The 15,342-nt window shown below is 39.3% G+C and overlaps 1 protein-coding gene across 1 annotated transcript in view; it reads right to left on the reverse strand.

Annotated features, from left to right (window-relative positions):
- Positions 1 to 6,702: 6,702 nt before the first annotated feature.
- Positions 6,703 to 15,342, reverse strand: part of ADA (adenosine deaminase) — a 73,655-nt gene continuing 65,015 nt past the window's right edge. Inside the window, exons 6-11 of the mRNA XM_063459426.1 lie at positions 14,877 to 15,001; positions 10,514 to 10,585; positions 9,571 to 9,672; positions 9,213 to 9,280; positions 7,344 to 7,473; positions 6,703 to 7,134 (exon numbers count right to left, since the gene is read on the reverse strand). Of these exons, the coding sequence (XP_063315496.1) occupies positions 7,030 to 7,134; positions 7,344 to 7,473; positions 9,213 to 9,280; positions 9,571 to 9,672; positions 10,514 to 10,585; positions 14,877 to 15,001 (602 nt within the window). The 3' untranslated portion in view covers positions 6,703 to 7,029. The remainder of the gene's footprint in view (positions 7,135 to 7,343; positions 7,474 to 9,212; positions 9,281 to 9,570; positions 9,673 to 10,513; positions 10,586 to 14,876; positions 15,002 to 15,342) is intronic.

Here is a 15,342-nt window from a genome sequence, read left to right on the forward strand (position 1 = left end):
TTAGAGCGACAAATGTTAGAGCGACAAATGTTAGAGCGACAAAAGTTAAAGCGACAAATGTTAAAGCGACAAATGTTAAAGCGACAAATGATATCTGATCTCAACAAATACACATACTCTTTGCTATGGTAATTAGTCTGCATGCTACCATTCGGATCATATGATCCATATCTTGTACTCTCAGCACTAGGCCAACGACAAAATATTAAATAACAAATAACCTGTTTAATACTACTGTTGTACCGTTTATAAAATGAGGCTGCTATTCTAGGGATTACATGTAACCATTGTACAATCAGTTATACATGTCTTACGTCATTCATGCATTAACCCCTTGTTTTTCTTTCTGTACCGAACCATCTTATGCCTCAATAAAAACAAAGATTGACAAAAAGAAATTGTTCAAGGATAGATACCTACCATACTTTAAAATATCAATAAATGCATTAAAGGACCACTCTAGGCACCCAGACCACTTCAGCTTAATGAAGTGGTCTGGGTGCCAGGTCCAGCTAGGGTTAACTAATTGTTTTATAAACATAGCAGTTTCAGAGAAACTGCTATGTTTATCAATTAGTTAAGCCTTCCCCTATTTCCTCTAGTGGCTGTCTCACTGACAGCCGCTAGAGGCGCTTGCGTGATTCTCACTGTGAAAATCACAGTGAGAGCACGCCAGCGTCCATAGGAAAGCATTATGAATGCTTTCCTATGTGACCGGCTGAATGCGCGCGCAGCTCTTGCCGCGCGTGCGCATTCAGCCGACGGGGAGGAACGGAGGTGGAGAGGAGGAGGAGAGCTCCCCGCCCAGCGCTGGAAAAAGGTAAGTTTTAACCCTTTTCCCCTTTCCAGAGCCGGGCGGGAGTGGGTCCCTGAGGGTGGGGGCACCCTCAGGGCACTCTAGTGCCAGGAAAACGAGTATGCTTTCCTGGCACTAGAGTGGTCCTTTAAAACAGTTCAAATACCTGGACGGTGCAAACTTCAAACCCTTTATTTAATACTAAAATCTGTTTATTACTTAATTCATAGGAGGACACATTATTTATACCCAAAGGTTTGGTTTCCTCTCGTTTTCCCGTCTGTTATTTTGTTTTCCTCCTCTATTTCCCCCCAATACTTTAATTACTTCCTCTCTTCCTTGTTGTTCCCCATCCAGTTGTCCGTATCTCTAAAAAAAATCTTTCATTTCCTCTCTTCCTCTTAAAATTTCGTTCAGATTTCTATTAATAACATACTGTGGATTCATGAGGTCCTTTAAAATCAGAGGTTTTATTTTCTCTCTATCTCCTCGAAGTTTGGGTCTTGATGTGTTTTTAATATATTTCAATGGATGTCCACGTTGGCCCACCGCTACCCATCTCTTCATCATATCATTTGATGTTTCTTTTATCTGTTTTACTTTATCATATTGTGTTTTTAATTTTTTTTAATTTATATCTATATAATTTGTCTCTCTTGTATCCTATGAACATTTCAGATATTTTACTCTCATTGTAATTTTTTCCTTTTTTTTTTTTTTGTATTTCCTAAATGTTGTATATTTTAATTCCCTCTCTATATTTCATTTCTAACGCCAATAATTTAAGTTTCATTACAAATGAGATCAATATCCTCCCTTATCTTTCTTCTTGTTCCATCTTTGCCTCCTCATCCTTGTCAAAAATGAATGTATTAGAACACCAATAAATTATGTGTAGCACTCCCCTCAATATGTTTCACAGTACCAACACCAAAAGTAAATATATATATATATAAATATACTAAAAGGGACAGGCACTAAAAATATATAAATAGCACAATGCACATCTATTTCAATAAAGTGTAGCATTGAGCAATGCGCCAATTACAGAGAGGAACAATGAAGTTACTCTGTATACATTTGTGATGCACTTAAAGCACAAGTAGGAGGGGTGAAATGCGTTGGAAGGATTGAAAGACGGCAAGATTTGCGATTATAATTTGTTTGCTACGGAAATTTGCTTGGGAACATTTACTCCAATTTTGGATGGTAGAACTTTTATTTAGGTTTAACAGTGCTGTTGGCATAAGTGCGTTTTTTTCTGCACACATTCTTCGGATTGGCTCTCTGGATAATTGGTGTGGATAATGGTGGTCAGATTGGGCATCCAATGCTCCCTACGGACCTGATCCTTCCTGGTGGCAATACTGATTAAAATGTCTTTGGGAATGTGTTTATCATATTTTATTTGATTTTAGATTGTATTGATCTGCACTGTGTATTTTAATATTTGTGAAAACATTGGTTTTGTATTTTTTATGACTTGATGTTTGCGCACCGATATTTTTTACTCTTTATTCACTGATTGTATGGTCACAGTGTTATTGGTTGCTGCACTATATTGAATTAGAGGTGTATAGTGCTATCTTTCGATTTTTAGCACCTGTCCCCTTTTATATACTTTTTTGTTTACTTTAAGATAATGGCTTCTGTAGACACCACACCATCAACTAAGTTCTGTTTATATATTTTCCTTTGATTTAAAACATCCAATTTTGTTTGTGTTTTTTTTTAAATATAAGGTACTGTTTTGTAGAATTTGCCCTTAAATTCTACATGTAATGAATGCTCAAAGGAAGAGTTTTTTTTTTTTTTTGTTGTTATTTTTATTTCTTTATTATGACAAATATTTAGTTGGCTGAACAACTTGGTTTTCTTTGAATGGATGAGTCCTTTAATAATAAAAAAAACAGCTGAGTTGTGGATAATTAACCAGAGTGTATCTGTCTGTGTAAATTCAGTTTTTTATAAACTATGAAAAGAATGCAAATCCAAAATACTTGCCAATGGCAAGTGAAAATTCAGCCATGGCTAGCGTATTGAGGATTTATCAAGGGCAGCATTATGACAACTGGAAAAATGCTCGAAATACGAATTCTAAGCTGGATGGAAATATGCTTTAGCCAAATATTACAGGAAAATGAGGCCACACACAACAGCCAGCTACAGTCTCTAGTAGAATTGGTCTAATATTGTCAAATTGATTTCATTTCTATACTGAATTATTAGTAGGCCAAAGACTCTGACAAGAACCTAGGTCAAATACACTCAAGTCTTAACATAAGACAGGAGAAATACAATTTTGAGTTGGAACAGACGGTTGAAACTGATGCTCAAGGTGATGGACCACGCCAGTAGCCTATCTTCATCAAAGATCACCTACATCTTCTACATCTTCTTATCATGGAGTTACATTTCAGATTAATGCCTCAAAGTCTACTGCACCTTGCCAAACCAGACCTTGCGTAATCAGAGATCCATTGAAAAGGTAATAAGGCCTGACCAAAATATTGACCAATCTTATGACTGGGGTCTGTCTTCAATTCTAATTTAAGTTCTTTATTATTTGTCAAACTGAATTTGAAGTCTATATCTCCATTCCTGTCAGGGTACCTGTTGTCTCTACCTCTGTGGAGGTGAGACACTTGGACGTTCTTCCTCGCAAAAGGGTTGAATCACTCGTTCCTCGCGGTTCCCTCGGTCGTTTACACGCCGGCCGCGAGGGATCCACTTCCTTTTATGACGCGGTGTTCAGTAGCCGACGTCATGACGACAACCCAACCCGATCTGTCAATCAAGCCCCAAGCACGAATGAGGATTCGTCGGGGGCGTGATTACCTGTTTGGAACCAGGATATAAAATAGGGCTTATCTACATTTGTTCATTGCCCTGTCGTGGTTCTAGCTTGTCTAGTCACTCAGTGCTCTTGTATTCTGTTAGTTTCTTTGGTTTTGACCCGGCTTGTCTGTTCTACCTCGTTTACCTCTATTACCCTTTGACTCGGCTTGTTTCTCGCTTACCTACTCTCTCGTTCTCTCGACCTCGGCTTGTCTCTAGACCATTCTTTACTTACTACTTACGTTAGTCCGGCCATTCTAAGGTCCGGTATACATACCCTGTACCTGTTTGTACTCTGGGTGTTGGATCCCTGTCCCGATCCTGACAATTCCTTGTTTTTGTCCACTTACGATGTTCATGACAATGCTGTTCTACATTGTTTGCATCACCTTGGTTCTGGCATCTGCTCTGTGTTTGGTTGTCTAACACTATATCCCATGTATCCAACCTGGTCTATTAACGGAAGAGTGGTTCATATGTAAACCATTTGCCAAACTTGGTTTTCAGATCGGTCCAGTCAAGAGGGAAGTGGCGTTTTTAAAGGGTGTGGCTCTTTTAATATAATTTAATCATAAATGCCACTAGCTTCTAAAGCCATCACACTACAACGTTATTGGATAAACCAAATTAGCACTTAAAAAACAAGCAACACAATCCGTTTTCAGTTTTATTGAGTAATACAATTTGTTTTCTTTGATGTCAAGAGTTTTAATTTGAGCTGAAGTTGTAAAGAGTGTCTGTTGCAGACCAGGAAAACTGCTACATATTTCAATACCCTTAATTTAAAGTCTAAATAACTTTTTAGAGGAAACAAAGGAATTAGTAAACACAAGAATACTTTCTAATAACTCAGAGGTAAATCCTCAACTGAGTTCTTCTGTCTTTTATAAGGCTTGCGGACAGTTTTGTTTTTTTTAAAGGCATTACTATACGTTTTAATTCTTCTAGGAATAAGGACACAAGGTTTCCACTATGTTGAACTGAACAAATTATCCACCACTGGTTCTCCTGAGTTGAAGACCTACTGCTAGACCGCGTATTAGTGATTCAACCTGAAAACTTATTATTGAACATGTTTGCTATAAACACGTGTCGATTATGTTTTTCCTACAATATTCCTACAATATATCTTTTTAACAATTATGAAGAATGTATGTGCCGTCATACCTGCTTTCAGCTGTAATCTCAGTTCATTTCAGAAGGTATTTATGTTATTATTGCCCTTTTAAAGATGTCCCTGTCGCTAGATGTTGGACCTTTAAACACATCCATGTGCTAGGTACATAAAATGTCTCGAAGGAACATGATGTTCATTGTATAGTTGGTAATATTGCATTTGACTTTGTATGTGGTTCAAAAGTCATCTTTGTTACTTGAGGCTCACAAAAAAACATTTGTTTTTGGTATTTTGCTCGTTCAAAGGCAGCCTGATTCTGGGCGATGATGGGTGTTGACCATAAGTACCCACTTCTCCAATAACTACACTGAACTATTAAAATATTAAAGAGGGCTCCATTTTTTGTTTTGCCAGTCCTCCGCTGGTTTATTTTTCTTTTGGCTCTGACGAGGCTTGGAAGCACTCCCAGTACTCTAGTCCTGAAACACAAATAAGATCTGTGACCGACAAAATGCAGGATAGAAACCAGCACCTTACTCTGCTAGCGTCCTCTTCGTAGTTTCCGTCCATACGTGTTGCGAACGGTTAAGAGAAACCAGGGTTTATAATACCTAAACATGACATGCTATTCTTCGCACTGTAATTACATATATAAGCTACTGTGATGATGTTAAAGGGGCCTTCGGCATTTTATGCAACAAAGTGGAAGAGTATATACGATAGGGCGTAGTGCAAAAAAATATATATATGGTTATTTATCCGGTAGATGCATACAAAACCGGTGATAATCCTGCCTTGGAGTATCCCTTTAAAACTATTTATAATATTGTTTCCTGTTAAAGTGAACCAGTTAGTTTGTTTGTGGTTTTGTTTTTTGGTTTTTACAATACATTGAATACATCATATAACAGAGATACGTGCTGTAAAATTTTGAGACATCTTCACATGACTTCTGATCCATCTCCGCCAGTTCCTCAGCTTTGTTGGTATTGCTATTCTGTAAAACCCACCTCCGTCCATCCTTTGCTGCACCTGCAGTCTATTGTGATTTGCCCTCCTTAGGGAAGCTTCCCGAAGCAGGGACAACCTCCTCTGTGACTCTGACATGCTGGCTATGTTGCCAGCATTCCGGGATCTGCATGGAATGACTCCCTAGCCAGTGCCAGCAGTTTTGCTAGGGAGTTACTATAGCAACCACAGTGCATTTACTGAAAGAGTAGTGGATGCATGGAATAGGCTTCCAGCTGAAGTGGTAGAGGTTAACACAGTAAAGGAGTTTAAGCATGCGTGGGATAGGCATAAGGCTATCCTAACTGTAAGATAAGGCCAGGGACTAATGGAAGTATTTAGAATAAAATTGGGCAGACTAGATGGGCCGAATGGTTCTTATCTGCCGTCACATTCTATGTTTCTATGCGCTGTGGTTGCTATGTATGAAGAGCAGGACTGTGTCTGTGGGTGGTTGTTTCTGCTCTCCCTTGTTAGTCAATTCTTTGGCCATAAAGTCCTTGCCGAAGAATTGACTGACAGGTGGGAGAATGTAATTTCTCCAAATCTGTACATTTTGCCTTCAAATCTGGTAGCACAATGTATAGACAGAATCTTCTGCTCTTTAGAATGTCCCAAGATGTACCAGACATGACCGGTACCCTTAAAACGATGTATTTGACTGCCATTCTACCAGTGTCTGTAGTTGTTTAAAAATCACAATGGAATATGTTTAATTAAAGAGTTTCTGTAAAAGTCAAGATAAGCGTGTTTTTTCAAAACACAGTTGCAGTGGTTGACAAAAAAAAAAAAAACGTCAATGTACGAGTTGTAATTGGGCAGTTTGAAGATTTTTGCCCTTCCACACTAACTGAATTAGAAACATTTTCAGACTCTGGCCTAATACTTGCAGTTCAGTTGTCCACTCCCAGTTTTCTTTTTTTTTGGGGGGGGGGGGGGGTGTGAGGGGGGGATAGAAGGAGGCTGTTTTTTGTTTTTATTTTTTTCTCTAAATACAATGGGTTCAAAGATTGGCTCAAATGACTCGAACTGTTCTTCACTTCAGATTGTTAATTATTTTGAGGTTGGCTTTCACACGTCAGTTTGATCCCCTTGTAGAACCAGATAAAAAGCTCCTTCATCTCATGGGTTTAGTCCGTTAATAAGAATAATTTGGCTACACCAAGAAGCAGTCATGGGTCAAAGTGTCCAACGGAAAGAAAAGAAACGTCATTATGGTAAATGAGGACTGGACGAAACTGGAGTTTGGAGTGACTTGCCGAGTTATTGATTATAATCCAGTTGTGATGACCATTCCATAAGCTTCGTACAGTTTATGGAGCAGTTCCTGCTTCTCTTTTTCTGGTAGAAAACAGGATTTTGCAGCATTAATGTTCTAAAAAAAAAAAAAAAATACGTTAATATGTATAAAACAGGTAACAACAAGAATGCAATAAAGTCACGTTTAAACATAATATAATTGAGTGTTTTTTTTTTAATTCTTATTTTTATTCCCCAGCTTGCCTATATTGTACTACATGTCTCTATTTGTATGATATCCGTAATTTACTAAATAGTGAAAAAATAGTCCTGTTGTAAACTTACCACTCGCTTGAACTCTTCCTCTGTAAACTCCATGTGCTTATTTGCAATCGAATAATCGACATCTAGGGTTGATCCAAATATGAGAGGGTCATCAGTGTTTATAGAATAGTTTGCCCGGTCTTGCTTAAATCTGTGGATAGGGAAGTAAAAAAAGGAAGAAAACTATATAGTCAGAACCGAATTCCTTCTTTGGAATGGTTAAGTCGTGACTTACAACCTAAAGCCTTACAATAACAAAACAAAACAACAAACCAGTGTTTTACAGGGATTTTAAAGTGAACCTGTTAAGGAAAAAAATGACTTGCCTTAAATCACTTCCATATACATCGAATACACCATATTCAATGTAATATATTGAGATGTACTCACCTCACCTCCGTTCCAGGGCCGCCATCATTAGATCTTTGTTGGCGTCACTCTTCCTCCAACACCCACCTCTGGTCCATCCTCAGCTCATCCTCTGGCCTTCGTTGATTTGCTCTGCTTGGTGGCACTTCTCCCAAGTGCGTCAAACCTCCTTAGTGACGCCGACGCGCTGGCCTTGTTGCCAGCATGCCGTTGTCTGGGTGGAGTGATGCCAGTCACTCTGTATTTATACCCCCTAGGCATGCTTGGGAGAGCAGATGGACCACCTCTTGAAGGTCTATTCTGCTTTCCCTTGTCGGGTAAATCATCCACATATAGTCTATGCTAAAGATTTGGCTGAGAAATGGGAGAAATACCTATATTTGCTAGTACAAAATTTTGTGCTCTTTCCAAAGATAATAATTTGTTTGAGGGGGGTGACCGGTATCCTGTTCTGAGTTTTATTTTTTTATTTTTCACATTTAAACTTCTTGGCGGCTTTTCGTGTACGTACGAAATAATATTTCCCAGAACACACCTGAACACTTCCTGGATTGCTGCTCATTTTTAACATTTTACTTACTGTAATAACTGAACCAAGAATTGTGATGGTAAATAAGGTATGTTTGATAAATAGCCTTTGCATAAACAGTTGCCCGATATTAATTATACTAAAATATTTTTAAACTGCCATAAGTGTAGTATGGAAAAATAGTGGCGGTCCTGAAATTGCAAATGTTTCTAATTGTCATGCATCTTTTATATTACGTGATTAAAAAAAACGCTATTTAAATGTTTGTCCACATTAACTCAGAAGAGAATTCCAAAGATTTTTCAGCAAACATTCTATCACTTACATCTGTTGAGGGGATCTGTTGGTTAATAAGAGGTTCCTATGACAAAAATGTACATACTAGGATGTTGTGCCACTTAACAGTAGGGGGCACTGTACTTACAAGTATATTAAAGATTGATATCTAGTGCATTCATATAATCAAATTGTAACTTTGTTACACTACGTGAGATTCATATTTTTGTTTTTTTTTCTCATCTCCCAGAATCCTCCAAGTAAATTAAATATCCTGACTGCAGTAGCAAATGTAGAATCAAGGTTTTAATTGCTCCTTATTTTACGACCCCAAAGACATACACTAAGGAACCTCACAACAGCTGCAAAGCTCGTTCACATAACTAATAAAGTGAATGTTTAGCCAGAGGCACAATGGCGCCTTTAGGCAATATATATTCTTAGAGTACGAGTTTATAGGTCAAAGCAATGCTCAGCATTCTAGAATCTACAGACATAGAACTATAATAACCTTGTTTATCTTTTCTGTATTTCCTAGGTCTAAAGCCCTTACATTCGCCCATTTCTTAACATCGTAGATGTCAATGAAACGGCTCATGCTTTAAAATATGGCCATGTTAGCAGACTACATTTCCCATCATTCTCTGCCATTCCAAGCTTCACAGAGAACTATGGGAGTTGCAGTCCAGCACCCATACCTGCACAGAAGTACTTACTGTCTGATAGGATGTTTAGTGAAATCTGGATTGCAGGCGCCTGTGAGGTAGCTGGACCAAGGACATGTCTGGAAAACAAAATAGAAAATGTATAATCTCAACATGGACGCATGTGCACATTAAGAGATGTTTGCACCTTTGTCCCCGGGTGGCTAGTTACACCCCCAGCACACGTGAGTTTGGCAGCCCAGAACTCTGTTCCTGATGCCAAGTCTGTGCAAAAAATCATGTGCATCGCCCGTGTTCACTGCACGCTGGCAAAGGACATAATTAGCTTCTCCCTTGCAGTTCTTTTAACTATCATTCACAACGCTGCCAGGATTTTTCAGTAAACATTTTTGTTGCTTCGTAAAGGTACCTCAAAATGCATTTCCTTATCCAACAGCTCTTTGTAAAGGACGGGGTCTTCGATAACGTGGTAGCCATGTCCGATCCTTTCTGCCTTTAATACCTCAATGGCCTGAAATATACAATGAAGGTTACTCAGTACATTATGTCCTTAGAACATTGCAGCATCCGATTATTTTCACACCTCTCTCTCACCTCTGCTTCCCAGAACCCTCTGCCAGCGGTTCCAAACTGTGGAATGTTCACATCAGTCAGTGTCCTGAGACGGTTAATGTGAATTCTGTGCATATCTGTTATCGGACATCACCAGGCATAAAATGCAGGTGACAGACAATCAATGATACACCTCCCCCCTCCTTGTGCTGCTTAAGTCCTCTCCTCAACCCATTGTCTGGTTTGTTCCTCTCCTGAGAAGGAGGGAGGTCACTGGAGGCAGCTTGGGCTGCAGAGAGACATTGGCCTCTGAGTTAGATTGACAGTAACATTTTCCTTTGATTCTTTTATTTGTATTTATTTTTGAGGATTTTGAGGAGTGGGGCATGCCATCAAGGATTACTCTAACCAAAAACAGTGCTTTATTAAAACACTTTTTATTTTGTTTAGAGCAGCTGTTTAAAACAAAAGGGCAATTTTAGGCCAAAATTGGGAAACTTAAAAACAAATCATCTTAATCACTTTAAATCCATTTTGAAATTTGAAGTTCTACCAATCTATAATGGTTAAATATATCCATATGTATACCTATCCCAGCATGTTTATCACATTCCATTATTTTATCACTCCATACACCCAACCTAATGCTCACATTAAGAACTGTTAAATGTTCCAGTCTGTGTAGTCTGGAAGTATATCCCCATCCTGCCTGGAAGTTTAGCATATATCAAAATTCTTCATTCCAGTATCTGTTTGCAAAGGCATTTTATTAACATGGCACAAAGTATTTACTATCGTACCTCCTTGATGATACGTGGTGGTCCTACCTCGCCGGCATGGACTGTCCGATGGATTTCACATTTTACTGCTTCCTGCAACAGACAAAACACATCATGTTACCTGTGAAATATACAATAGCAGCACAGTAGCCCATGGTTCCAAAAGTCAACTTTTATTTTCAGAAAATTATCACTGTAATCACAGTGTGAAAAAAGGCAAAATAAATGTAGGCATAACTGTCCAACTTTTGGACAGCAAATATGAGTGCTCAGAAGGCGGTTCAGTAAAAAATCTTTATTATCCAAATTAATCGTAAATTAATTTTTTCTTCAATTTAGCATTGAGTAAACGAGGGTGCTATTTAAAATCTTCTCTCCTACCAGCAGCACATTCAGAATGTTAATTCGCTGTCCCGCTGAGTAACTTGATTTGACGGCTGAGGTTGGTAATAGCTGAGATTCTTGAAATTAGATGTGAGAATATTGAGTCGGCCATGGACGCTGGGAGAAAATAGATATCCTGGCTGAGACTTCAAGGGACAAATACATGACGAGAGTAATATTACTATTTATATAGCACCAACATGTTCTGTAGCATTGACCTGTTGGTAAGTTATAAATATATGTATTTTTGGCCAAACTCGAACGAAACATAATTCTCTGCTCAAACTAACTTACATCCTAAAGGAGGAGGTAACAATGACACAAAAAGTGCAATGTGTACAGATGGGAAGATGCGTGTCTACCAGACAGTCACTAGATGTTCTTCCTGCACTTTGACTCCGTGAAACAATGTTGGACGACCTAACGCATGATTATGTCCAGCGTCTATAAAATTCACATTGGAAGGCATTAATACTTTTTTATGGGAAGGCCTAATGTGCACGTGGCACTCTCCGAATTCCTCTCGGTAGAGGAGTAGCCCAACCCAGCACTGAGGGACAAGGCTTAGTCATGTACCCGATGACTTAAATCATTTGCCACGGGGGGGGGGGGGGGGGGGGGGAGGGGAGAGCAAATAAATCATATTGTTATTCCTAACAATATAGTGTTTCTTTAAAGCTGATACATCTTTTAAGTTAATTTATTTATTAACCGACAAATGTAATTTAATTGCAGCAAATATAATACAGAATGTAAGGTCTGTGTTAAAGTTCTGTTTGGCACAAGGGTGCAGAGAGACAAACTGGATTAAAGGCACACTGTAGGTCAGAAACACAAACCTGCCTTCCTGACCATATAGTGTTACAAGCGCCATCTAGCTCACCTGGGCCCCCCTTGTCCTCCTAAATATAGTAAAATCTTACTTTTATTCAAGTCTGCTGTTGCTAGCTCTGTCCCTGATCTGCCTGCTTGGCTGACATCATCAGAAGTGATGATCTGATAGGAAAGCATTGTATTGGCTGAGACTGTCAAGGAGGCAGATCAGGGGCAGAGGCAGCACAGGCCAAACACAGCCCTGGCCAAACAGCATCTCCTCATATAAATGCACTGAATCAATGCATCTCTATGAGGAAAGTTCAGTGTCTGCCTGCAGAGGGAGGAGACACTGAATGTTTGGATGCATTCTAGGCAGCCATGACCCAGGAAGGATCTCTGACAGCCATCTGAGTAGTGTCCAGTGAAGGTATCCCTAGGCTGTAACGTAAACACTGCATTTTCTCTGAAAAAAAGCCTGAAGGGAATGATTCTACTCAACAGAACAAATACAATAAGCTGTATTTGTTCTGGTGACTATAGTGTCCCTTTAATCCTTAATTTTCTTATTCCTCTCCACAACATTGCCAAAAAAGCACGCCCCTTGTCACTCGAAAAGGTGTGTAATAGCAGGGGACTCATGTAAACAAGACTTGGAGACAAATGTACAGTTAAAAACCATGGACAGACTGAGAAATAAGATGGAAAAACAGTTTGGAACAGGCCTTGAGAGAGACACAATGATAGGCTAAATAAAATGGCAACCGTACTTAAACAAATGTATGGAATGGAATAGATAATCATCGACTTGACTGGGAGGGATGGGAGTTGCAGATGGTAACAACTTCGGTCATGTTTGCCATTTTAAATGTGGTCGAAGCAATATGGCAGCTGACATTCCAATATCTTGGGATCTACCTTCTGCCCAGCCCTGTCCTACAGGGTCAGAAAAGGATCAGTTCTGTTTGCCTTTGGTATAAGCTTAGCAAAACACACCTTGGCCCATATCGGAAGATAAACAAGGAATTTACAGCCATCTCATAAAGGGAGAAATTCCTATTACATATATACCTGGGTGATGATTGAACCAGTTTGTATTGAATTTAACAAAGGCCTGATGTAGTTATTAGAAAGCATTTTTTACAACTGGCAAATTCTTAGAAATACTATTCATCTGGTTATTTTCTATGCCTTAATGATCTTACATGCAAGTCAGCGATTACTCACAATATAGGAATGGTCGGGAACTGCAGATATTTTTGTATGTAAAATACCTGCCAGGTGGCCAGATTTGATTACGACAGTCCTGACAGCAAGATCTATATCACGACGGCCAAAGTGCATATATATGAAATACTTCAATACGAGTTCATATTCCTGAGTATTATTTATTTTGCTAAATTCCTTGCTTAGATTAGAGCTGGTTATCTAAAGTATGATGACAGGTAATATTGAAAACCTCGCACTGCTCTGGGCCATTAATTCTACTTTTCTGCCTATTTAATCTAATTTGCGGCCAGAATGTGCGACACACACACTGTACACTCAGTGCTGGCGAGGTCATCGTGTTCTACAAAGTAAGTACCACGTTCCAATATGGAAACATGCTGTGTGATCCCCCCTGCCAAAAATAAGAAGACTTTGGTACCAACAACACATTCCAAAGACAGTGTGGCTATTTGTAAATTGGACACATAAGTAACTGGTCACACCGGGTCTGACTACTTATTAACAAGGGGTAAGAGCCACTTATATCGGAAGTGAGCCATGGGTTACGTCATAAAATCCCTATATTGGATTTCCCACCCCAAGATTAGATGGGTATTTTGTAGAAGAAATATGGCCACTCATGTAAGAAAAATATATTGTTGCAAAGAGATCTAATTGAAAAACAAAACAAAACCTAACCCTGCTTTGGTGTAATGCTCTGGGACAAATTGAAGCCAACAACTCGTCGCTGGGGCTCTAGTGGGTGGGAGCAGAGCTTTCTGCTTGAACCATACCATTGAGGTCTAATGTCATTAGCCAGAGGAACCATAGACATACCCCATATTTAAGTTTCTCCTCTGTGGATTGCAATTTTTTTGCACAATTAAAAAGCCCTACACTTAGCTATCACTGACACAAAATAGATAAACAATTGTCAATACCTCTACAGCAGATCCCCCCACTATGCCTCCCCCCACCCCAAAAAAGAAAAAACACTTAAAATGAATGAGAAAACCAAAATCTGAGACTCTTATATTTATATATTTCTGAATGTACTATTAATGTCTGTTTATTTACACAGTAACTTTTTATAATAGGCCAATGACAAGGGCCAGGGAGTGAAATATGACAAACATAGAACACAATATATAGTCCCTAGTGATTTATCATCTGGATACTAAACATTCATTTCATTTCTCACAAGGTGGTTTAGAGCAAGTCTAGGGCAAAATTCTACAAGAGAAGAGCAATCAGAATTAGTACCGGTTTCCATGGTTACTGCTTCTTTTTTTTTTTTTTTTGCAACTTCACCCTAGAATTATCCTTTATAGGTAAACCCTCTGTTGCCACAAACGTTGGCCTTGAGGTCTGCGAGAAAATGGCTGCTGCCTGTACACACATTTTTAAAGTTACCAGAGTGTAGGGAAGAATGGTCAAGGGACACCAGGCACAGTAGGACATTAACTGTCGTGGCTCCACATCAGGTGATATCCTACTCTGGACCCAGCCAGGTTTTTGGGTATTATTGGAGGGCGAGTATCCTGGCTGTACATCAGAGCCTTGGGAGTTACTTTATACCCACATCACACTGCAGTGTGACCTTATTTTGCGTGTGTGTAACTGCTGGGCTGTGGGTAGGCTTGAGGCTATCAACAATGGTTGGCTTCACCCGGTGTCGTAACTTATGGACTGTAGGAGAAGGGGATCAGTTTGTGAGGTTGTCCCTGGTGACTGGGGGTCAGCCGGGGTGGTCTGTACCATACTAGTGATGCCGCTGGATGTCAAAGTGTGTGGGTGTAAGTGTCACTCAGGGTGAGCATCTATGTGTTGATGTGTCACACTGGGTGGAGTAACCCAACATAAGATGACACACTGATTGAACACGTCATAGAATTTCCTATCATTCCAATTTCAGTAAATATGCTTGTAACATTTTTAACATTACTAACTACTAAAAAACACATTTAATTAGACTTACCTCATAAGCCTTTTTATGTCCTGGGTAGGCTTCACAGTTAAGTGATTCATCACCTGCAAGGTCAATGGCAACAACCGTATCGTTTTTGTATTTCTTACAAAGTTCCACAACCTCGACTGACCAATCTGCAAAGAGAGCACAAGACTCGCTGTCACTATTCAATAAACATAGAGTGTAACAGGCAGGGTAAACACAGCACACCCATGTAGGTCCTTCACAAACACAAACATGCTCATCGTTTTAACTTTTGAAAGATTTTACACCTTTTCCTGTCTACGGACATGCAGAATTTGTGACGTTCCTCGGGCACAGACTGGCAAAACATAATGGGAGTGGTAGGCCTTCCGGCAGCAGCTAGGAGTTACGAGCTGTTTACCAGTGCCTTAGGAGGTACAGGGTAGAGTCCCAATATAACAACTAGCAGCGATCAGTCCTTCAAGATTCGGTTTATTAATTTAGGTAGAGT

The sequence above is a fragment of the Pelobates fuscus genome, chromosome 6 (genome assembly GCF_036172605.1).
Source record: "Pelobates fuscus isolate aPelFus1 chromosome 6, aPelFus1.pri, whole genome shotgun sequence".
In the NCBI taxonomy this organism is placed as follows: domain Eukaryota; kingdom Metazoa; phylum Chordata; class Amphibia; order Anura; family Pelobatidae; genus Pelobates; species Pelobates fuscus.